The sequence below is a fragment of the Vipera ursinii genome (assembly GCF_947247035.1).
Source record: "Vipera ursinii genome assembly, chromosome: 11".
Taxonomy (NCBI): domain Eukaryota; kingdom Metazoa; phylum Chordata; class Lepidosauria; order Squamata; family Viperidae; genus Vipera; species Vipera ursinii.
The window spans coordinates 7,492,571-7,518,154 of record NC_139524.1 but is presented as its reverse complement, the minus strand read 5'-3'; the positions used below and the strand labels follow the sequence as shown (position 1 = coordinate 7,518,154).

General features: G+C 43.5%; 1 protein-coding gene across 1 annotated transcript in view; it reads right to left on the bottom strand.

The window, feature by feature from the left end:
- Positions 1-369: 369 nt before the first annotated feature.
- The window catches only part of IGDCC3 (immunoglobulin superfamily DCC subclass member 3), a gene marked incomplete at both ends in the record, with an annotated part of 98,890 nt that continues 73,675 nt past the window's right edge, over positions 370-25,584 (bottom strand). The window contains 7 exons of the mRNA XM_083371736.1: positions 370-561; positions 2,262-2,466; positions 3,670-3,808; positions 4,897-5,001; positions 6,307-6,495; positions 9,479-9,643; positions 12,700-12,947. Coding sequence (XP_083227862.1) covers positions 370-561; positions 2,262-2,466; positions 3,670-3,808; positions 4,897-5,001; positions 6,307-6,495; positions 9,479-9,643; positions 12,700-12,947 — 1,243 coding nt within the window. The remainder of the gene's footprint in view (positions 562-2,261; positions 2,467-3,669; positions 3,809-4,896; positions 5,002-6,306; positions 6,496-9,478; positions 9,644-12,699; positions 12,948-25,584) is intronic.

The following is a 25,584-nucleotide window of genomic DNA, read 5'->3' as shown; positions in this document are numbered from 1 at the left end:
CCAAGATGGATCCAGAAATGATCATTCTAAAGCTGCAAGTGAAGGGACACCTTGGTGAACCCCAAAATGGTACTGATTCCACCTGGTGTCAAAGGTTATGGAGTAGTGCTCAACTTTCTCTTGACAGAAGACACTAGTTTGGCAGCTATAGAATGAAAACGGAGATCCAGATGGGTAGATATGGGCTACAAGCCTGAGGCAGGTCAGAAAGATCAACTTCATAAGAGATTCCACAAAGCTGCGCACAGATTATGCAGAAATCAGAACTTTTACATTGACCTGAGATTTAGTGTCATCGTAGAGACATCACCAGGCACAAAAAAATAGTGGCTGGTATGTCCTATAGGAAGTCTGAGCTATCTTGGCAACTTATCCTTCATTGGTCGGAGCTTGCTTCAAAGCTGGTTCTTCTTGGCTGATGGTGAGCAGAGGCTGGCTGTTAGGGCCAGAAGGTACATTTGGAAACAAGGTGTTGTCCTCTTCCTCAAGGATGCTAAATTCCTCTGGTGGAAGTGTAGATATCTGGATTTCAATAGGTGAAGTATTTGGAATGTGATCCAGCTGAGAAGGCAATGGAAAAAATGCTATTGGAACCCACAAAGCCTGCTCAATAACATTTGTTACAAAATACAAGAACATGAAGATGAAGGAAGGTGAATATACACGTCCCAGGATAATGTTCTAGGTCGATCTGATCTGGCTTGGTCACCAGGATCAGAGTTTTTGTCTTCCAATCTTTTGGATTTGTACTGGAGCCCATCTTCAGTATTTCTCTCTAGCAGAATGTGTGCTGTTCTGTGTGTCGCCACACAGATCACACACAGGCCACACACAGAACAGCACACACTCTGCTAGAGACAAGTTCCTTGAGGATGGGCTCCAGTACAAGTCTGAAAGTTCAGAAGACAAAAATTCTGGTCCTGGTGACTAATCCAGATCGGATCCTAGAACATGAAGAATTCATTCAAATGACACAAATTATATCCTGGTGTTATTTTCCATTAATTGCACCACACCACTCATGTTGCTACTTCCCACCCAAGTGAACACCTTCGGGATTTGCCATCTTATCAAATCAAAGGCTGTCTATCCTTGAAGCAAGCGACCCTTAATTGCAGCCACAACTCTGGGGCCAGCTGTGGCCAAGAAAGCCTTCATCTGGTGTGGTAGATGTGCCCATTTCCAGATTTGGAAGGGGGCCTTCAGTCATTCATGCGCTGGTCACCTAAGGTTTGACTACTGCAATGCATTCTATATTGGACTGCTCTTGAAGACCATCCAGAAGCTTCAGCTGGTCTAGAAAGCAGTGGTGTGGGCAATGATGGACTTGCCTTGGTATGCCCAAGTTGGGCAGCCTATACATGTGACAGATAAAAAAATAAACCCCTCACACCAATTAAATCCCATGGTTCCCTCTATTTCCTTCTCTCCCATAAAGACCTGGACCAAAGTCAAATCTTCAAAATGATCAAATACATCTGCACATTTCCTCTGCTCTGTTTTCCATCCTAATCTCTTTTCTGCTTATAGTTCTGCCCTGTTACTGCTTAAATCAATGGTTCTCAACCTTTTCTTCACCATAGGTAAAGGTAAAGGTTCCCCCGCACATGCGTGCTAGTCGTTTCCGACTCTAGGGGCCGGTGCTCATCTCCATTTCAAAGCCGAAGAGCCAGCGCTTGTCCGTGGACGTCTCCGTGGTCATGTGGCCGGCATGACTAGACGCCAAAGGCGCACGGAACGCTGTTACCTTCCCACCAGAGTGGTCCCTATTTTTCTACTTGCATTTTTACGTGCTTTCGAACTGCTAGGTTGGCAGAAGCTGGGATGAGTAACAGGCGCTCACTCTGTTACGCGGCACTCGGGATTCGACCCGCCAAACTGCCGACCTTCTGATCGGCAAGCTCAGCGTCCTCACCATAGACCCCCTTTAAATACCTTTTGTGCCATGGGCCATGGCTATGGACCACCAAGACTTAAGTCAAGATTTAAAGCGCTAAACTGCATCAAGACTCTGTGGGCTCCCTGTGATGACATCACAGACCCCTCCCCAGGGGTCCAGAGACCACAGGTTGAGAACCAGTGACTTAGATCGTTCATTGTTTGGCCTTCTTAATAAAAAAAGAGACTCAAGGTAGCCAGAAATGCATGTCTCTCTCTCTCTCTCTCTCTCTCTCTCTCTCTGATACATACAACACCAGTGTTTACACTGTACAACAAAAAGAAGCTGAACAACATTCCAGTTCCACAATGCTTTTTCTTACCGCTATTCCCTTTGTGTGCAGACTGGGTGAGGAATGCAAAGCTGGGAACAATCTTTCCAGTTCATTCATATCCAGCTGTTTCCCATTGGCATCTGGATCGTCCCTCTTAGTAGACCCGTTTAGAGCCTGGCCAGTGACATTTCTCGGCCCTCTCGAAATCTGCGGGGTTGACAGCTGCTCCTGCACGTTTTTGCACGTCAGCAATCTGCTAAAAATGAGAGGGAGAGAAACATGGTGGGTCCCTTTCACAAACATGAAAGAAGACACGTCGTTGGAAGGTCTGTGGGGAGGGGATCAGGACCGGCTTTTCTTGCAAGCCATCCAGGGTGCATTGAGAAAGCAGCTCATCTAAGACCATGGGAAGCCATCACTGGACAGTGTAAACCAGGGGAAGGGATTATCTCATGATGCCTCTTAACTCTTCTGAAGGAGATCAGTGACTGAAAAAGGCAAGTCACTTTCATGAGCAAAGTTGGGGGTTTACTAACGTTGCCTCACATTCTTGGAGGAAAGGGTTTTCCTTCACAAAAACCCCCCAGGGTGCTGTGAAGGATAACGTGTCGGGCTAAGACCAGGGAGATCCAGTTTCATGTCTGCCTTCACCTTACTAAATGGTTCTTCTCAGAGTTTAGTTCTAAGGATAAATTGGAGGATAAATATGAGCCATCTTAGTTTGGATATATAGCTAGCCAATTACAGATATGTATCTTTTATCTTAATAAGACGGAGATCTTCATGTTCACTTTCAACTCTTGCTGCTGCAGAAATTCAGCATGGAAGAAATCTAAGGCAGGGGTCTTCAAACCTTGCCCTTTTATGACTTGTGGACTTCAATTCCTGGCTGAGGAATTCTGGGAGTTGAAGTCCACAAGTCACAAAAGGGCCAGGTTTGAAGACCCCTGTTCTAAGGCATAAACAAATAAATACTTCAAGGTTGCATTTTGGACCTCTTGAAGCTCTGTGCCCACACACTGGCACCCCAGTGTAGAGGCAACACTGAACGAGCTCTGTGTTTTTCCAAACTTGGTCACTTCGACACCCAGAATTCCCCAGTCAGCATGGGAAGCTAAAGCCTACACATCTTAAAAGTGGTAGTTTAAAAACAAAACAAAACACTGAGTTAGATGGATCAAGAATCTGGCTTGGAAAAAAGACAGGCTCCGATGTTGGTTCAGATCACCATTGTTCCACGATACAGGGCCCGCAGGGTGGAAGACTCCCCTACTTCAGTTTTACAGACTGTCTGGCCAGGCTGCTTTGCAGAAGTGCTACTGGCCACTGCAGGAGCATGAAGTTACGAAGACCTACAGGCCGGCTTAATACACACAACTCGTGAAACTCTTACGTCTGTCTAAATGGCCCGGCGACAAGAGCTAAAAACAGATGTTGGGCAGAAAGGGCAACGTACCGTCCTCTATAGCCAAACATGAGGAAAAGGACACAGAAGATGATGCAGGTGACACCAATGTGGATTCCAATGATGATCCCAGTAGCTGATGTTTTGTTGGCTGACTCATCCTTCATGCAGTTGCAGGGTGGGTTGAGGTCTAAGGTTGGTGAGAAAGAGGAAGGGAAAATCCTTTACACTTCTGGGAACCTCTGAGACAAATTGTAGGGCAGGAAAGCAAATCCCCTGCATTTACTCTCACATCACTTGTAGAGGTAGGACGAGTAATACAAATAACACTCTTCCGGTCAGAGATATGATGCCATTCCTGACATATCCTATTTCTTGCCCGTACCTTGCCATTCCTGCAGATGCGAGGGCCATGCATCTTTTTGGGGAAGATGACCATCCAAGTCTTTTGAGTAGAAGATGGTGCCCTTACAATTTAAAGCAATTAAGGGAAGCTTAATATCAGAAAAGAAGCAAGGCTTTTTAGGAGATGCTTTGAATTACGCAGTCTTCGATGCTTCTGAGCTTGGCTGTTTGTAGGTGTTTCATCGCCCAACTAGGTAATGTCCTCAGTGTGAGAAAGGGTGGGGTTTGCTGCCTGCTTATAAACCCCGCAAACATTCACACTGAGGAGAGTTAGGTTTCATTAGTTGGGTAATGAAACATCTGCAAACAACCAAGCTCAGAGAGCACTAAAGACTCTACAATTGAAACGCTGAGCTACAGACATTCTCTTCTCTTGGATAACTTGAATATAGAAGATACACATGGGAACAACAATTACCGGAAGCATTTTCTGGAATTTTTGTTGTTGTTGTTGTTGTTGTTGAAAATGGACCAACACGAACGTATCAATGACCTTGGGATTTGCTGATTAAAAAAGCTTCTTTATAAGAAAAGGGGAACCAAGATATGACATTTAGGAGGCAAAAATGCCGGTAGCGGCTACAAAGAGGAACACAAGTCATATTTTTAGATCCCTTTTTCCTCCTTTTCTTTTTCTCTTTACCTTTTAAAATCTTTTTTCTTTTCTCTACTCTTTTCTTTTAAGTTTCTGTATTTTTTTTTTAAATTCTGTCTACATTTCCCCCCCCCCCCGCCTCCCCCAATAAATATTATATACAAGATACAGCACAATTTTCTCAGTTTGTCTTTTGGTCCTTTCTCTCCCCTTTCCCACCTCTCGTTCTGCAACCTCCAAACATCTCAAGGCTCCTCAGAGCGAGTTGAGCCTCTCACCTCTTTTTTCGACAGTTTCTCGAAGGGACACAAAACGGACGGTGGCGTTCCCATCGCCATGTTGGTTGAAAGCAAGCAGCTTGACTTCGTACACTACTGCTGGGTCTGAGAGAACATGGAAACAGGGGAAGATACGGTTAGGTCAATCCAGGGCAGGGATGTGTTCAGTGTGCTAGGTAGGCAAAGGCACTGCTGCTTTCTCTGGCATCTACGTCAGAAGTGGGAAGCTATCAGCACTGAATATCTTCCCCTTCTGGGGGGGTCTGGGGAACTCCCCTACACAAGTCCCAAAGGTGCTTTTTCCAAAGGTAACTGGACTTCCTCGTTTTTCCTGGAAGAGGATTTGCCTCTCATCCAAGGAGCTTCTTTAGTTCTGACTGAAGGGTGGAGAATGGAAGGATTTATATTCCTTGCCGTCATCTGGTCCTTAGCACTCTTTCTGAGAGGCCACTTGAGGATTGTTTATCGGTGACCTCAGGGTCACCTGAACGGTGCAAATGGGTGCGGAGCCTTCTTGGAACTGCTGAAAGGACTGTGTTGTAGGCTGGAGACAGGTGGTCTTGTATCCCTCCCTCTGGTTAGAGAGGGCTGTTCAGTCTTAAGGTAAGTAGCCTCCTTGACCTCTCTTTCAAACCAGCCATCGTCTCTGTCCAGAATGTGGACTTTGATGTCTTCAAGGAAAAAACAATGAAGTCAAGTTGCCGTTTGGAAAAGCGCCTTTGGGGACAACCATAACGACTGAGAGTCTCCGCAGACATTCCCCTCCACAAATTAATGCCGTCCAAATTTGAGCCCAAAATTGAAATCTCACAAAATGGAAAATAGTCCCGTTCCTGTCTCTTTCACTCTGTGTGACTTGTGGATGATTCTGGGCCCATAGGAATTTATCTAAGGCTGGTTTGTCACTTGCAGATGTTTCACTATCCATCTGTTGATGTCGGCTGCATAGGAAACCTCTGCCAATGAAAAGCCGAGGACGTCTCCAACCCCAAACTCCAACCCTGAGCTTCATATACTCTCCTCCATTGCAACAGGGCTTTATTTGGCTCGAGGCATCTGAACAAATCAACCCAGGGTTGAGGCACAAATGATCAGGTTCAAGTTATCCTACTTTGGACCCGGAACCAGCTCTCTGGAGAAGGCTTTAATGCTGGGAAAGGTGGAAGGAAAAAAAAAGAGGAGAACCAACTGCAAGGTTTGAAGGACTCTGAAGGACCAGGTTGGGGACAGATCACCATGGAGAAAATCTATCTGTGGGGTCCCTAAGAGATGATAATGCCTTGATGGTACATAATCAAGCATCAATTAATCTACCCAAGAGTGTGATGCTTGGGGTAGCCCCCCTCTCTCTCTCTCCCTCCCTCCCTCTCCCCCTCCCCCCCTCTCTCCACATTCCTCTTCTCCACTCACCAAGATGAGTAATGTTGCAAGAGGTGACGTTGCTGGGCAAAAGCATGGGCCCCGTGAAGTGGGGAAGGTGGACTTTGCGGTAGTAGAGTTTGAACCCTTCGTGTTGGCCCAGTTTGATGGAAGGTTCCCACATGGCTTGGACGGTGGTACTGTTGAGAACTTTAATGAAGAGAGAAGGCACTGCGGGTACTGAAAGAAAGCAGAAAGCAAAGAAGGGTGAGGCCAGTTCTTCTTTCTCCTTCCAAGCTTAAAGTCCAGGCTAGGGCACCTCAAAGAAACTTTGGAACATCCCCCCCCCACAAAAAAAAAACAACCCATGAAATAATACGTGTATTTATTTATTTTAGAACATTTATAGAGCTGCCTATAGCGACTCTAGGCGGCTTACAAACAGTAAAAATACAAAACGGGGGGGGGGGAATAAAAAAAGAATACACTCCCCCAGTGACAGCACGCGATTAAATAAGCCATTTGATGGGCTCCATTGCCTTCTGCATTTCCCACGATTTCAGGGCCTTCCAAAAGACTGCCAAAGCGGGGAAGGGGCGGTCTAATTTCTGCAGGGATGACCATGTTCCAATGGGAGGGGGACTATCACAGAGGAAGCCCTTCTGCGGGATCCCACCAGACGTACCTTCTTCGGGGACGGGACCCACAACATTCCTTGTCTCCCTGCTCTAGTGGGACAGGTGGATGTGACTGGCAGGAGATGGTCCCTCAGACTTTATCAAATATATCTCACCGCCAGCCCTTGCCTTAAACCAGGGATTACTTATGTGGAACATCTGGGGGCTGTTCCTGAAGTTTGAGGGTTGCTTATGTGGAACATAAGCAACCCTCAAACGTCAGGAACAGCCCCCAGATGTTACTCTGGATGTACTCTTGATCTGAAGGAAGCACAGTGGTGGATCATAAATCAAGCTAGGATGCAGGGTGCTGAGCTAATGATTAACTGTGCCTGCTCATCCATTACAGAATATAATGCCTAACTCTATTCCACCAGTGCAAAGTTGTTGTGTTTTTTTTTTAAAAAAAGCCCAGAGGTTGTGGCAGGGAGGAATGGAAGGGTTGGCTTGGAGCATCAGAGGCCGCTGTAATTTATGAACTGGTTACCGGATCCCTAACAGTAGCATTTAAAGAGCTGGAAAAGGGTGGCACCCAGCTTGTGTATTTAAAAGAAAAGCAATGACATAAAGAGAAACTCCAGACCTTATGAGTCTGCAAGCTACTATCCTGAACCTCAAGGCTTTGGGTTAATGGTTTGAAGGATTTTAAGTCTTGTCAAATCCTGCTGCGTTCTCTCCGAGGAACCAGGAACTTTGGCAGAAGGATAGATTGGCTATCTCAAAATGCAGGTAGTCCTCGACTTACATCAGTTTGCTTCGTGATGGTTCAAAGTTAGGATGGCACTGGAAAAAGTGACTTAGGACCATTTGTCATACTGATGATCAGCATGGTCGCGTGATCAAAAGTCAGATACATGGCACTGGCTCACATTTACGACGGTTGCAGTGACCCAGGGTCACGTGATCCCCTTTTGCGACCTTCTGACAAGCAAAGTCAAGGGGGAAGCCGGATTCATTTAACAAGTGTGTTACTAATTTAACAACCTCAGGGATTCACTTCACAAATGTGGCAAGAGAAGTCGTAAAATGGAGCAAAACTGAATGAACAAATGTCTCACTTAGCAGCATAAACCTGGGACTCAATTGTGGTCGTAAGTCGAGGACCACCTGTAAGCACGTGCTGCACTTCCAGACTTGCCAAGTTGGGACTGGCAAGTATTGTCACAACTCTCCTCTTCATTTTTCAGTTGTATGAAAAGGCAATAGCATTTGGAAAAAAGCCAGCACTACAGTATGTGTAAATCTATCCACACAGAATTTCTGAGCACAGAATTCTTTTAAAAAGTGAAGATAGACAGATAGCCATGACATGAGGTGTTTGGGCCAATAAGGGGTGAGGGCTGATCTGGACTTATCCATTAAACAGCTTCACAACGAAGGTGATACAAGCTAATACAATCCTGGGTTGTATAAACAGAGGCACAGAATCAAGATCATGCGAAGTACTAGTACTGCTTTACAAAGCCCTAGTAAGACCACACCTGGAATACTGCAGCCAATTTTGGTCACCACACTACAAAAAAGATGTTGAGAGTTTGGAAAAAATTCAGAGAAGAGCAACTAAAATGATCACAGGTCTGGAGGCTAAAACATACAAAGAACAGCTGTGGGACTTGGGTTTGGCTAATCTAAGAAAAGAAGAAACAGGGGAGACATGATAGCAACATTCCAGTATTTGAGGGGCTGCCACAAAGAAGAGGGAGTCACTTTGTTCACAGAAGCACCAGAGGGCAGGACGAGAAACAATGATTAGAAACTGATCAAAGAGAGAAGCAACCTGGAATTAAGGAGAAACTTCCTGAAAGTGAGGGCAATCAACCAGTGGAACAGCTTGCCTCCAGAAATCGTGGGCGCTCCGCCACTGGAGATTTTTAAGAAGAGGCTGGACAGTAACTTGTCTGAGATGGTATAGGTTCTCCTGCTTGAGCAGGGGGCTGGACTAGATGACCTCCAGGGTCCCTTCCAGCTCTATTCTATTCTAGGTGTGATGATTGGCTCACCATGTCAAGTTCTGCCTAGCCTTCAGAGACCCCTTTGCAGGTGATTCTCGATTTACACCCATTAGACTGTACAAAGTTACAACAGCACTGACAAAAGGGGGACTTAGGACCGTTTTTCACACTTAAGACTGCTGCAGCATCCCCAGGGTCATGTGATCAAAATTTGGACACTGGGCAACTGGCACGTACTTACGTCGGTTACAGCGTCCTGGCTCCTGGGATCTCCTTTTGCGACCTTCTGACCAGCAATGTCAAAGCCAGTTTCACTTAACAAGCGTGTTACCGACTCAACAACCACACTGATTCACTTAACCACGCTGGCAAGAAAGGTCGTAAAATGGGGCTAACAACCGACTCACCGAGCAATGGAGATCATGGGTTCAACTGCAGTCATCGGTTGAGGGTTGCTTGTAGATTTGGATCAAGCAGTTCCCCCACCCTTCCAAAACTGAAAGTGGGAGCTTCCCAATGCCAAGATGGGTCGATGCCCAGCACGGGGCTAATTCCCTCTGCAGAACATCTGAACCTGAAGCTGATACTTCTTACCTTCTCCCAGGGTGCTCACCACCACGACATCAGAGGCCTTGCTGGCACCACGAGAGGTGTAGGCTTTTATATAAAAGCTGTAACTGGTGGAAGGCTCCAGCTCGGTCACAAGCTGCTGGAAAGTGTTTTTACTGACGGCCTCCTGATATTCCATTTCCACTGGGTCTGAAATACAAGAGGAATGAGTCAGGGAAGGGAAGGGAAGGGAGGGAGGAAGGAAAGGAAGGAAGGAAGGAAGGAAGGAAGGAAGGAAGGAAGGAAGGGAGGGAGGGAGGGAGGGAGGGAAGGAAGGAAGGAAGGAAGGAAGGAAGGAATGAAGGGAAGGAAGGAAAGGAAGGAAGGAAGGAAGGAAGGAAGGAAGGAAGAGAAGGAAGGAAGGAAGGAAGGAAGGAAGGAAGGAAGGGAGGAAGGAAGGGAGGGAGGGAGGGAGGGAGGGAAGGAAGAAAGGAAGGAAGGAAGGAAGGAAGGAAGGAAGGAAGGAAGGAAGAGAAGGAAGGAAGGAAGGAAGGAAGGAAGGAAGGGAAGGAAGGAAGGAAGGAAGGGAGGAAGGAAGGAAGGAAGGAAGGGAGGGAGGGAGGGAGGGAGGGAGGGAGGGAGGGAAGGAAAGGAAGGAAGGAAGGAAGGAAGGAAGGAAGGAAGGAAGGAAGGAAGGAAGGAAGGAAAGGAAGGAAGGAAGGAAGGAAGGGGTCCAGGGAACCACCAACTGGAAGAAATTTGCAGCAGATCCTCAGTTCGTACCAAGGAGCCCCTATAGATCTGCCTCCAATTTCTTATGTCCTTCGCCACCAGGAAAGGCATTTTGAGAATTTGGGGCAGAGCATTGCTTAGAATCAAGTGACAATTGTCAATTTCTCTGATGAATGTATTGGAGATAGAATCTCTCTAATTGATCTCCAGACTCTCTTCCAGATTCTTCCTTCTTAAGGGAGGCCCAATGTTAAAAAAAACATGGCAGGTTGTATTTTGCCACTAGATGTCAGGCATGCCAAAACCTTGTTCTTATTCCTCATTCTTTTTCTCTCTATTTCTCTCTTTCTCTCTCTCTTGTGTTGTGTTCTCGTTCTGGTCTCTCCTCCCTCCCCCCCCTCTCTCTCTCACACACACACACACATACACACACACACCCCTAATTCATTTAGCTTCTCAAAGCAGCTTACATGGCAGAGAGAGTGCTAAATTTAAGACTGGGGAAAGAGGGTTTAAATTCCTAATCCTATTCTTAAGCAAAAGGGGATGTCTTTGAGACTATTTGCCTTCATTATCCTCCCTAAGGAAGAATAATAACACTGGGGGGAAAGCATGCCCTTAAATAAAAAAAATAAAAATAAAAGGAAGTACTGCAAATAAACTGACTAGTTCTCTAGCTATTTTTTATTATTATTATTATCAAAGATTGTATATTAATCTGCACATTTTACCAAAAGTTATTTTTTTAAAAAATAAATAAATAAATAAATAAATCCATCATTGTAAAACTAACAAGGCTGCACACAGCCAGCCAATAATGCTTTACCTGAACAGGTATGAAAAGTAAGGAGCCACTGAACTATTTGACAAATGAAGACAGCAATGTTGCGTGAACACGACATCTCTTTTATATGTACATCATGTCACTGTACAGCCACAAAAAACGGGTGGGGACCGTGGCTGATGGCATTATTCTGCTTTCATCACCTGGACCAAATTGATGGATCTTGAACATGTCTTTGCCTCTAGACTAGAGAAGTCGCGAACATAGAATAATAGAATTGGAAAGGACCTTGGGAGGTCTTCTAGTCCAACCCTCTGCTCGTGCAGTAAGAATGGATGTTTGAAAACAAGGAGTAAGGGACTAAGAATGACATTTGAAAACAAGGGATTCTTGGACAACTTAGACCTGAATTACAGTTCCCAAGGTGGCTTTTCATCCATTCATCCATCCATCCATCCATCTTATCCTTCTGTTTCGCCCAACAGAAGGAGATCAGATGACACATTGCTGAAATCCGCCATTAGAATTTCTTTAAAAATATATTTCTGGTTCTTTCTCCCTTATTCTCGGGATACCAAGAATTGCTCTTTGCCTGAAAGTTCTCCAGGTAGCTTTTTCTGCCAATTTTCTTGCTGAATGTAATATAAGATGCTCTGCAGCTTTTCTATTTTTCTACCCAATATCTTGGCATTAATTAATTAATCAATCAATCACACGACCAATAAAGAATTCTATTCTATTCTATTCTGTTCTGTTCCGTTCCATTCTTTCGTAACTTTATTCTATTCTATTCTATTCTATTCTATTCTATTCTATTCTATTCTATTCTATTCTATTCTATTCTATTCTATTCTATTCTATTCTATTCTATTCTATTCTATTCTTATTCTATTCTATTCTTTTGTAACTTTATTCTATATATTCTATCCTATTCTGTTCTATTCTATTCTATTCCATTATTTTGTAACTTTATTCTATTCCATTCTTTCATAACTATTCTATTCTATTCTATTCTATTCTATTCTATTCTATTCTATTCTATTCTATTCTATTCTACTCTATTCTATTCTATTCTATTCTATTCCATATTCTATTCTATTCCATTCCATTCCATTCCATTCTTTCGTAACTCATTCTATTCTATTCTATTCTATTCTATTCTATTCTATTCTATTCTATTCTATTCTATTCTATTCTATTCTATTCTATTATTTTGTAACTTTATTCTATATATTCTATTCTATTCTGTTCTATTATTTTGTAACTTTATTCTATTCCATTCTTTCATAACTCCTATTCTATTCTATTCTATTCTATTCTATTCTATTCTATTCTATTCTATTCTATTCTATTCTATTCTATTCTATTCTATTCTATTCTATTCTATTCTATTCTATTCTATATTCTATTCTATTCCATTCCATTCTTTCGTTATTCTATTCTATTCTATTCTATTCTATTCTATTCTATTCTATTCTATTCTATTCTATTCTATTCTATTCTATTCTATTCTATTCTATTCTATTCTATTCTATTCTATTCTATTCTATTCTATTCTATTCTATTCTATTCTGCTCCTCATCATTCCATCAGTGACCATCCTTGAGCAGGTCTCCCATAAAAACTTCTCCTTGGAAAAATAATTAACTGCTAACCTTCTGCTTGAGAAGCGCCAGTCAGAAGTGCAATTAAAGGGATTCTCTGTACAGCATGAATATTAGCAGTCCTGGGCCTTCTCCGCCATTCCTACCTGCTGCTTTTCTAATGTGCAGGACGTAGCCGATGATCTCCTTTGTGTTTTGCAATGGCTCACTCCACAGCAGTTGGACGGTGGTCGCCGAGACGGAAGCTGCTTTCACTTCTTGAGGAGGACCAGGAAGTCGGTCGGCCCACAGCACGGTCAAGTGGGCACTGGCTTGGGTGGACCCTGCACTGTTTTCGGCGATACACTGGTAGATGGCCTCATCTGCCTGACCAATGTTGGAGATGGTGAGCGTGCTGGATGGGAAACAATCAAACCAGGCAAGATTAGCATTTCCTAGCAAGCCCCCTAGGTCTCAGCCTTTCTCTGACCCCATTCACATGGCCCCATGCAGACTAGGTTAATCCTTCAGCATTTGAAAAGGGAGTAAAGGAAGTCGAGATTGCATAGGTGAGACTTCCCTGCATGCTTCGTCTTGTGTAGGGTGGGATAAAGCCCAATGGACTCAACAGAATGGAATAGGGAACAGAGCAGAGCAGAACAGAGCAGAGCATAGCAGAGCAGAACAGAACAGAACAACAGAGTTGAAAGGGACCTCGGAGGACTTCTAGTCCAAACCCCTGCTCAGGCAGGAAACCCATTACCATTTCAGACAAAAATTTTACACTTGCCAGAGTGTGAAAACCTGGATCCCAGAAAGCAAGTGGATTATGTTGAAGGAAAGAGAGGAAGTAAGCAGGAGTCGAAGAAGCCGGCGATGGAATTAATTGGCTCTTGTAATTGGCCCACAACTCAACAGAGGGAAAAAAAAACCTTTGTAAACCACAGTGAGAAAAAAGGCCTTTCTCCATTTCTAGTCGACATAAAATTACCAATAAAAGAGAATATTTGTAGCCTGGCACTGAAATGAGAGGCCCTTGGTGCTCTCTGAGCTTGGCTGTTTTCTTGCAGAAGTTTCACAACCCAAACTAGGTAACATCATCAATATATGCTAGCAATGATTAGCACTGATGACGTTACCTAGTTTGATTAATGAAAACGTCTGCAAGAAAACAATCAAGTTCAGAGAGTACCAAGGACCTTTCAGAAAATTACTACTCACCAATTGTTAACCACTGATTTGTTAACTACTGGTTAACAAATTAACGACCACTGGTTAACAATTAACAATTAACCAGTGCAACAGGTTGCCTTCAGAAGTCGTGAGTGGGCCATCACTGGAGGTTTTTAAGAAGAGACTGGACAGCCATTTGTCCAGACTGGTATAGGATCTCCTGCTTCTGCAGGGGGTTGGACTAGAAGACCTCTAAGGTCCCTTCCAAATCTGTTCTGTTCTATTACACACTTTGCTCAAACAGACACCCATGATAACTGATAAAACCAAGTGAAGTGAATGTTATCTTTTGCCAACCAACATCTATCTATCTATCTATCTATCTATCTATCTATCTATCTATCTATTTATCTATCTTCATTAAAACTTTTAAACAAGAAGATAAAAACTAATGCCAGACAATATAAAGAATAAATAAAAAGAAAGCAAGTTCAAAAAAAGAAACCAAACTGAAGAAATATAAGAAAGAAAGAAAGAAAGAAAGAAAGAAAGAAAGAAAGAAAGAAAGAAAAAGAAAGAAAGAAAGAAAGGAAGGAAGGAAGGAAGGAAGGAAGGAAGGGAAAGAAAAGAAAGAAAGGAAGGAAAAAAGAAAGAAAGAAAGAAAGAAAGAAAGAAAGAAAGAAAGAAAGAAAGAAAGAAAGAAAGAAAGAAAGAAAGCAGTGCCTTCCGACATTCTTCACAGCAATCCTCAGTACTCTAGCCAACTATTTTCTTTTTTTTTTAGGAACTTCCAACTTTCAAGACAGGAAAAGCAGAGCAGAGAAAATCTCTCTTATTAGGAGAAGCGTTTGCAACATGTACACAAGAGAGTTGAGATGATGCACTTGAAGCTCTGCTTCAACTTTTTGTGCATGTTGTACACAAAAATGGGCAGACTGTCCCATTGTGGCCCTCTTGGCTTTTTGGACCAGACTCTGGGGACAGCCATGAAGGTCTGCAGGTTCTTTCATTAGCCGCACAACTCAACAAGTGGACTGGTGGGTTCAGTGTATCATGAAATGATCCCAGTGGCTGTGAGCAAACATTTTGCCAGAGATTGCCAGCCATTGTATGATCCGTTATTCCAATCCTTTTTATCCCCAGCTTCCAGACTGCAAGAGTTGGGCAATTTAGAAGTTAGAATTCAAATGGATTGGGCTCACTCCAACTCCTTCGCAGCTGTTCAGTGAAAAATGCATAATGTAATTTGCAAGCCTTACACCCGGTTATTGCATAATTGTTGCTGAGTGCTGGGAGGTGGCAGGGAGTAGCATTAATCTGAATGTATAAAGAAATAGACTAAATCAGGGTGCTGAGAATGATTAAAAACAGATATTCCAATACAGCACCTCTTTAAAACAACCACCTATTTTTTTTCAGGCTGCCGAAAAATAAGAACCTGAACAAAAACGTAGCTGCTTTAATAGCCAATCTATTAAAGTAGCTATGCATTTACAGTAATATAAAGTTAAAGGGTTAATGTTGGCTGAATACAATCCCTTTGTTAAGGGATGGCTGAGATCCCTTCAGGTTTGGCTAGAATGAAAAAAAAAATTGGGGCTGGGGAAAGAACTTTTTATTGATTTATTTATCAAATGTGTTGGCTGTTCATCTTATCACAGGGTAACTCTGGATGGCTTACAATTTTAAGAAGGTTAAAAACTATAGCAAACCTAAAAGACATTGTTAGGCATATGGTGTTAGCCTACAATGTTGGGTTGAAAATATATTAACCATAATGCTATGTCTTTAAGATGCTAATTGGCCAATGGGTGTGTAAGTGTTCTCATGGCCATAAGAGGAAGCTAGGAACGTAGCTTCTCTCTCTCTCTGAATTCACTGATCTCTACTGTTACTGTTTTTGCTCTGCTGTTGGTTTACTACTGTTGTAACCTAAACTGTGTATTGACCTCTGGACCGGTAAGAAGACTTTGTATTTGGATTACTCTTTGGACTGTTGCTATTGTTTATGACCTGGACTGTTTATTTTTTGACTGTGCATTTTTGTTCTTACACCACCTCAAAAGTAAACTACTTTTTGTTTTTATAACTCAGTGTATTCTTGTGTGACTTTTACTACTCTCAGTACCATTCCTTGTCTGTGCAACTCTTTGTTAGCACAAGGAGACCTCTGCACAAATAAAATTCTTTAACACTGGTTATGGGCCCAGGCCTGTACTGAGAGTTAGTACATACAGTTTTCCTAGCTGAGTTTGTGTTAGCTATTTGGTGTAAAATGGCACAGGAACAGTTGTCAGGCATCTCCTGGATAACCCGGTTGGATGGGACAAACTATGTTTCCTGGTCCACAAAATGCTGCTTGCTTTTGCGCAAGGAAGGACTATGGACTGTTGTAAATAACCCACCAGATACTACTGCTTGGGATCCAGATAATGAAGAGGATGCAAAGAAGTTAGACAACTTTAAACGTAGCAATGAGAAAGCTCTTTGCATTATTGGACTAACACTGAATGACCAGCAGCTTGTCCATATTCGTGGTGAGGAGTCTGCTGCTAGGTGTTGGGATGTTTTGCGAAGGCTTTATGTTCGTGACAGTGTGGGTGCACATATACACCTTACACGTAAGCTGTTTAGGGCTCGTCTGCAGAAGAATGGAGATATGCTGACCCATTTAAATTACATGAAGGCAGCTTTTCAAGAGCTTCATGAAAAGGAGCTGATTTTTTCAGAGTTGCATCAGGTCTACATTATTCTGTCATCTTTGGATGAGAGTTATGATGAGTATGTTTCTTCCTTGGAAGTCCTGACCAGAGAGGAACTGACATTGACTAACATTACTGGGAGACTGCTGGAAGAGTCCAGAAGGAGGCGTGACAGAGACCAGCTGAGAGAGACACAGCCACGAGAGGAGCAGCCATTCACCACTGCTTACAACGTCAAGAAATGTTTTTCTTGTGGGGCTAGAGGGCATATAGCCAAATTCTGTAGAAAGGGTAGAAAACAGAATGTAAATAGCAATGGAAAGGCTAAGAAGGGCATTGGTTTGGCTATTTCTGATGAATCAACATCCAGAAACAATGAATTGTGGGTTGTTGATAGTGGGGCTTCACAAAGCATTACTAAAGTGAAGGATAGGTTTATTAATATGAAAAACAGCAACCAATATGTTTCACTAGCCAACGGTTGGAGGATGAAGGCCTCTGGTGAAGGTAATTCCTATTGTCCATGCATTGATGAACAGTTACCTATGTTATATATACCTAAACTAAGATTCAACCTGTTATCTGTAAGGGAATTGGTTAAAGTTGGGTTTGTGGTAACATTCAGAGGGGAGCAATGCACTATTGAGAGGAATGGAACCTGTGTAACTGCTAATTTGAAAAATGGTTTATTCGTTCTCACAAGTAACCAGGTTAGTACAGTTAAAGCTAACTCAATATGTGAGAACAAGAAGCCACATGATGAATGTATACATTTATTGCATAGGCGATTAGGGCATGTAAACTTTAACTCACTACGTAAAACAGTTGAGTTAGTAGAGGGAATTAAACTGAAGCCATGTAGTAAGTATTTGAATTGCAATGCCTGTAATCAGGAAAACAGTAAGGCAAGTCCGGCAAACAGGATAAACAGCTTCAAAACAACTGTACCTTTGGAAGTTGTGTTTGCTGAGTTAATTGGACCCATGAAACCAAGTTTAGGAGGATCATGTTATATTTTAAGTATACTTGACCATTACTCTCGTTATGGTTTTTGTTATCTGCTTAAGTCAAAGGCAGACACTTTTCAACAATTTGCAAACTGGCTGAAGTTCGTCGAGAGAAAAACAAAGAGAAAGGTTCAGTGCATAATTACTGATAATGGTACTGAATTTACAAATAGGCGTTTTGTTGATATGTTAGAATCTGCTGGCATTGAGCATAAACGTTCAGCCCCATATAGGCCTCAACATAATGCTTTTGTTGAGAGACGTGGGCAAACGTTACAAGCCATGATTAGAACCATGTTAAGAGATTCTGGCTTAACAGATAGACTGTGGGGGGAGGCAGCAAAATGTGCAAACCATGTTCTGAATATAGTTGTTAATACTTCTACTGGTAAAATACCATATACAATATGGCATGGTAGAAGACCAAACCTTGATTATCTGCACACGTTTGGCACCCCAGCTTGGGTCCACATTCCTGCACAACTCAGGAGTAAAGGCCAACATAGGGCTAGGCAATTATACTTCGTAGGTTATGAAGCTAACCATAGATCCTATCGTTTCTGGGAACGAGGCACAACTAATGTATATAATAGTGCGAGTGCAAAATTCCTTGAGCACGTTGGTTGGGATAGGTTAGAGCAAGAAACTGTTAATACTGATCCTCTAGTGTTTGAGGACTCCTCTGATAACGTAACTAGCAATGATAATACATCTCCTGTAAAAGATGAAGAGGAGATAGGGGAGATTAAAGATGAATCAGAGTCAGAGGAAGGAAAGGAGTCAGGAATTCAAAGCCCTGTAATTCCTTGGCGTTCAACGCGCATCAGACATCCACCTGATCGCTATGAAGCAAGTATAATATGTCAAGTTAGTGTAGAGCCATCTAACTATGATGAGATCAGGATGTATCCTGAAAAGGAACAGGCATCATGGAAAGCTGCAGTAAGAACAAGATCTAAACATACTGATCTTCGTTATTTAAATGTCAGACAATGTGTCAAAGATAAATTAATACAGCTAGAGTATTGCCCATCTGATGTAAATATTGCAGACCATTTTACGAAGGTACAAAGTGCTGTGAAACACAATGCTAATTGTGAAAGAATGTGCATAAGATTGTAAGAGTAATATATTATTCTACCCAAAGGGGAGAATGTTAGGCATATGGTGTTAGCCTACAATGTTGGGTTGAAAATATATTAACCATAATGCTATGTCTTTAAGATGCTAATTGGCCAATGGGTGTGTAAGTGTTCTCATGGCCATAAGAGGAAGCTAGGAACGTAGCTTCTCTCTCTCTCTGAATTCACTGATCTCTACTGTTACTGTTTTTGCTCTGCTGTTGGTTTACTACTGTTGTAACCTAAACTGTGTATTGACCTCTGGACCGGTAAGAAGACTTTGTATTTGGATTACTCTTTGGACTGTTGCTATTGTTTATGACCTGGACTGTTTATTTTTTGACTGTGCATTTTTGTTCTTACACCACCTCAAAAGTAAACTACTTTTTGTTTTTATAACTCAGTGTATTCTTGTGTGACTTTTACTACTCTCAGTACCATTCCTTGTCTGTGCAACTCTTTGTTAGCACAAGGAGACCTCTGCACAAATAAAATTCCTTAACAGACATAAATAAAATACTATAAAGATCCAAATGCTGCATCCCAGCTAAAAGGGGGAATCTGTTGTTAATCAATCAAACGACCCCTATGTGAAACCCCTCATTGGAGCGCCAAGCCAACTGGCAGTCCCAGGTCTTTAGGATCTTATGGAAGGTCAGGAGGGCCGGAGAAGACCTCAATCTGGCGGGTGGGGGCAAGATGTTCCAGAGAGCAGGCGCAACAGTAGAGAAGGCTCTTGTCCTGGACCCCGCCCACCAAATTCCCTGTCCAATGGGACTTGCCTCCTCTGGTAGGGTGGGCCAATCCCAGTGGGATGAGATGGTCCCGTAAGTAACCTGGACTCATGCCCTGAAGGACTTTAAAGGCGTTTACTAACATCCTGAATTGGACCCAGAAGCAAACATTGCAGAAAGTTATAAATTAAAAAATTATATAGTGTGAATATCTCGTCGTTCTTCTCTTTCTTCTCTCTTTTTAACCCTACCATTTACTCTCCCAGTTAGAAATGACTGTTTTTAGGTTCAGGAAACATGGAAAGAAACACTTTTTCATGGAATAGCTGTGTGAATGTAACGGAATACCAGCTGTATAAATCCCAGAGATGCTTTTTCACAAGGCAACTGGACTTGGTTTTCTTTGAAGAGGTTTTGCTTCTCACCCAAGAAGCTTCTTCAGTTCACACTGGATGGTGGGGAATGGATGGCTCTTTCATTCAAAGAAAAACAAGTCCAGTTGCCACATGAAAAAGCATCTTTGGGATAACTGCAACCAGGATGACTGAGAATCTCCATAGACAGGTGTGTAAATGCATACGGATATGAGCCATGTGCGAGCGCAGTGGTTAGAATGCAGGATCACAGGCAAACTCTGCCCACAGCCTGGAGTTTGATTCTGATGAGGCTCAAAGTTGCCTCAGCTTTCCGTCCTTCCAAGGTCAGCAAAATGGGGACCCAGATTGTGTTTTTTTTGGGGGGGGGAAATATGCTAATAATGTTTTGACATTGTAAACCACCCAGAGAATGCTGTAAAGCGCTATGGAGCGGTATTTAAGCCTAAATGCTAATGCTATTTCAGACAAGACTATCTCTAACTATCATGAAGATATAGCGAGAGAGAGGGGAGTGCAGGCAGACTTGCAAGATTCTGCTACAGTAATTCTAGAAAAATGCAGTATTAGCCTGCGTGACTTTGGATTTCTCATCTGGTTTACCTTGAAGGACTGACAGCCAGTTTGGCTAGATTCCCATAACAAACAAGACTTGGCTAAATGGCACTGAACAGTTTGCATTTCACTGTGTGTGGGTGAACCAGGCTATAGTTTTAAACTATTACCTGTTCTATTGGTTGAACAGAACGTGCTAAGTGAGCAAAGCATCACTCTTTGCTTCACACAGGCTTACGGTTAAGCAAGTTATCTGAACCCGGCCAGCAATTGCAAAAGAAAAGCAGCCAAGTTAATATTTATTGTTTGGTGATAACGGTTGAAAGGCTAATCGATGAAGTAAATATAATGAGGAATTCCCATTGCACAGGTAAGGAGAATATAAATAACTGAACAAAATATGCTATAAACAAACTACCAGATCAGCACAAATTCTTCTTAGCATCCCAGTTCCAGATATTCACATCTGCCTTGTTCAACACCATCCTCTCCTCATTGCCAGAACTGTGAAGGGTACGGGATGCATCCAGATGAAATTTGGCTGCCGAGATGATTTTTGCAAAGTACCTCTGCGAAGTCCTGGATTCAGTGCAACTGATTAAACTCCCTCTGTCCCCAAAGTGAGAAGCTGAGAGATATTAGGGATGTGGAGGGGGAGTTTCTTAACCCAGGGGAGTGCAACCCTGGGGATCACCACAACAGATGATGCAAAGGTGGCTTAGGCTATTTTCAGAAGCTGTTCTTTTGGTGCTGCGGGACTTATGAGAAGACTAGAGCTAAAGCATATAAAGAATGGTTGCTGGAATTGGGTATGTATAGTTTAATGAAAAGGGACGCGGTGGCTCAGTGGGTTAGGACACTGAGCTTGTCGATCAGAAGGTCGGCAGTTTGGCGGGTCGAATCCCGAGTGCCGCGTAACAGAGTGAGCACCTGTTACTCATCCCAGCTTCTGCCAACCTAGCAGTTCGAAAGCACGTAAAAATGCAAGTAGAAAAATAGGGACCACTACGGTGGGAAGGTAACAGCGTTCCGTGCGCCTTTGGTGTCTAGTCATGCCGGCTACATGACCACGGAGACGTCCTCGGACAAGCGCTGGCCCTTCGGCTTTGAAACGGAGATGAGCACCGGCCCCTAGAGTTGGAAATGACTAGCACGCATGTGCGGGGGAACCTTTACCTTTGTTTAATGAAAAGATGGACTAGGGGTGACATGATAGCAGCATTCCAATATCTGAGGGGCTGCCACAAAGAAGAGTGGGGGGATTCAACCTATTCTCCAAAGCACCTGAAAGCAGAACAAGATGCAGTGGATGCAAACTAATCAAGGAGAGAAGCAACCTGGAATTAAGGAGAAATTTATTAAGAGTGAGAACAGTTGATCAGTGGAACGACTTGCCTTCAGAGGTTGTGGCTGCTCCATCACTGGAGGATTTCAAGAACAGACTGGACAGCCATTTGTCCGATATGGTATAGGGGCTCCTGCTTGAGGAGCATCTTGGCCTAGAAGACCTCCATGGTCTCTTCTAGCTCTGTTATTCTGTTAAGATGATAGTAGCAAATTTGGAAGAACACTCCACTTGAGCGGGCAAGACCCAAGTCATCAATGCATCAGGTTTTCTGAACAGGACTAAAGCATGTCCGGAAGCCAAGGAGACAGCAATCTTGACCTACTGCTGCTCAGGGGTTTTGAGAGTTGGAAGCCAAGCATATCAGGAAGGCAATAGTTTTAGGGAAGGAGGTTAAGCCACTGACCCGGAAGTAGATGTCACACAACACAATGAGCCTTTGTGCTCAATGCCGAACGCCCTGCCTGATTCATTAATCCCAGGAATATTCTCTGACTCTGAAGGTTGAGGCATCCCAAAGCTCCATTTTCACCCCTGACTTTATACAAACTTTTGCAAAACAGGGGAGCATGTCCCACATTACCAGAGGGAGGCTAAGCAAGAAGCCACAGGCCTCCTCTCAAACCGTGCGATGCAATGTTCAGATTTTCAAAAAGTTGTTCCCAACCTCTTTTCATGAGATGCCAAAAAGGAAAACTGTCAAGTACCCTTACCCTGTTGACAGGGAATGCTAATTGTTTTAGTGTACGGTAAATGAAATAAAATCAGATGTGCTTTTCATCATGGCCTCATCCTTGCCTTTTCCAAAGAGCAAAGGGAGCCTTTAGCATGGAAATGCACACGCAAGCACACACGCACGCACGCCCTGAAAAGGGGGTGTGCTCTCCCCCCCCTTGCAACAGCAAACATTAATCCCCTCTCGTGGGTCGCAGCAGCAAAACACCCCAGGGAAGGCAGAGAATTGCAGACCTGATGTCAAGCTTTTTGCAATCAGCCAGGATCTAATTTATGTGCGGGCTCCATCTGGCACATGTGTGAAACAGTTTCTATGTAAAGAGGCTCAGCCCCATAGAGCAGGGGGGTGGGGTGAAGAGAGGGGGAAGGGGTGATAAAACATGACAGAGCCATGAAGCTGACCCATGTGGTTGTGCAAGGAAGGGGGATGTCAGCTGTTACCTCCCGCCTCCCCGCTCCCAAGTAAATCTGCCTGGTACTCAAACCTGGCAGAGAAAAGAAGAGAAATGTTACACCTTTCCCTGCAAAGCCCAAGGGTTTGAGGAAGGGCCTGGAAAATGCTGCAAGCAGTTTTGGATAAGTCCAGCAAATCACCCTGTAGAACAGGCTTGTGAATGGCTTCCTATGGGGAGGTGAGTGAGCAAAATGGTACACTGGATAGGGGAGACAGACACCAGCTTGCTCCAAAAAGCACATCTTGCGCCGAGGGATCGTTGGTGCTCTCCGAGCTTGGTGGTTTCCTTGCAGACGTTTCATTGCCAAACCAGGTAACATCATCAGTGTTAGGAGGGAGTGGGCTTTGCAAAGAGGAGGAGAATGGGAGGAGGAGGAGGATTGTGGGGTCCTTGGTGCTCTCCGAGCTTGGTTGATTCCTTGCAGACGTTTCATTGCCAAACCAGGTAACATCATCAGTGTTAGGAGGGAGCGGGCTTTGCAAAGAGGAGGAGAATGGGAGGAGGAGGATTGTGGGGTCCTTGGTGCTCTCTGAGCTTGGTGGTTTCCTTGCAGACGTTTCACTAGGTAACCTAGTTAGGGCAATAAAACGTCTGCAAGAAAACAAGGAGCCTTCGTTTCAACCCTGAGCTACAAATGTTCTCCTTCGTTGTATCATCAGTGTTACCACTCCCTGCTAGCACTAGTGCTTTTTCCTTTTCTTTTCCCCTTTATCCTACACTCTTTTCCTTCCCCTAATTTCTAATTACTTTTATATTTTTCTTTCTATTTCTGTATTCTATACTTTAAGAAACTAATGAAAATTTGAAATAAAAAATTTGAAATAAAGAAGGGAACGGAACATCTGCAAGAAAACAACCAAGCTCAGGGGAGCACCAAGGAGCCCTCATTTCGATCCTGAGCTACAAATATTCTCTCTTCTTATCAATACATCTTGCATTCTTATGCTCTGTGAATAACCCCACTTCTGGGCGGGGGGGAGCCTGGTGAAAAGAACCTGCCCAACTATAGCTCTTAAATGTTCTTCTGTTTCTTAATCTTGGCAGCTTTCACACGGTGGACTCCAAATCCCAGAATTCCCCAGCCAGAATCCCGGAAACTGGGAGTCCACTCATCTGAAAGCTACCAAGGTTGAAAAAAACAAAACACTGTCTTAAATGGACTGCCCACTCATCTCAAGCAGCATTGTGCTGGCCTAATCAAGGTTTAGTGCTGTCTGCAAGCTAAAAAGCCAAATTAATAGAGCTTGCCATTGTAAACTTACAAGGAGTCAAATTTAATTTAAGATTAAATTAAATCCTTCTGGTAAGCCAACTTAAATGGCTCAGCAGATCAGGAGGAGATCCTAGACAGGCCACATAGAAATGGGACTTCTCTAGCAAGGTTGCCTGTATTGTCGTTCTGGGGTTCACCGTGACCCACACATTGGGAGGTTGAAAGTGGAGCAGAAGGGAAATGGGGTAACATCATTAGTGGGGTGCAGATAGGGTCAGCACATTCCATCCACATGAATACTCTCTTTGTGTAACTTGATAAGTTTGGTTACCATTCGCCCTAGTTTGTTTTACTAGACAGCCCAAGCTATTTGTTAAAATCTAGCTTCTTTGCTTGATTTCAATTTATTATTCAATGTACACTCCCTCCTCTGAGTTAATGCAGTATCCAGGTTGGGTGTGCTATGGATAGGAAATGATAACGAATAATGCTAGTAGAATTAGGTAAGGTAAAGGTTCCCCCGCACATGCGTGCTAGTCGTTTCTGACTCTAGGGGCCGGTGCTCATCTCCATTTCAAAGCCGAAGAGCCAGCGCTTGTCCGAGGACGTCTCCGTGGTCATGTGGCCGGCATGACTAGACGCCAAAGGCATACGGAACGCTGTTACCTTCCCAACGTGGTGGTCCCTATTTTTCTACTTGCATTTTTATGTGCTTCCGAACTGCTAGGTTGGCAGAAGCTGGGACGAGTAACAGGCGCTCACTCTGCTACACGGCACTCAGGATTAGACCCGCCAAACTGCCGACCTTCTGATCGACAAGCTCAGCGTCCTAACCCACTGAGCCACCGCCTCCCTCTAGTAGAATTACTAGGAGTAAATTAGAACAAAGGGAGGGCTGTGAGTTCCACTTATTTCTCATACAAATTCTGCCCCTAGTCAATTTTGGAGCCAATACATACGGACTTAGGACCACAACTGAGCCCCAAACTTCTGTTGCTAAATGAGACAGTTGTTAAATGAGTTTTGCCCCATTTTACGACCTTTCTTGCTACAGTGGTTAAGTGAATCGTCGCAATTGTTAAGTCAGTCACACGGCTGTTAAGTGAATCTGGCTTCCCCCCTTGACTTTGCTTCTCAGACAGTCGCAAAAGGGGATCACGTGACCTTGGAGGACACAGTGACAGTCGTCACTATGAACCAATTGCCAAGCGTCTGAATTTCGATCACGTGACCATGGGGATGATGCAACGGTTGTGAAGTGTGAAAAAGGGTTTCAGGGCTGTTGTAACTTCAAATGTCCACTAAACAAATGGTTGTATGTCAAGGACTACCTGTGCATGCACTAAGGAAGAAAACAGCAGAGGAGCTAAACGTTGGGTTTTGATGAGAAGGCTAGCAACTATCCAGCTGGAAGATTCCCAGTCTCAGGAAACATTCCTTCCCTTCCTCTTCTGAGATGCCTTGCAGATGCTTCATGCTTGTGCAAAAAGATGGAAAGAAAAGAGAGAGAGAGAGAGAGAGAGAGAGAGAGAGAGAGAGAGAGAGAGAGAGGCGAAAGAGAGCCAGATGTTCAGACTTGTAGAAAACTTGCTTCACAAGAGGAAGATCAATGCTCTTTTTGTAGCAGCTGTCCGAGAT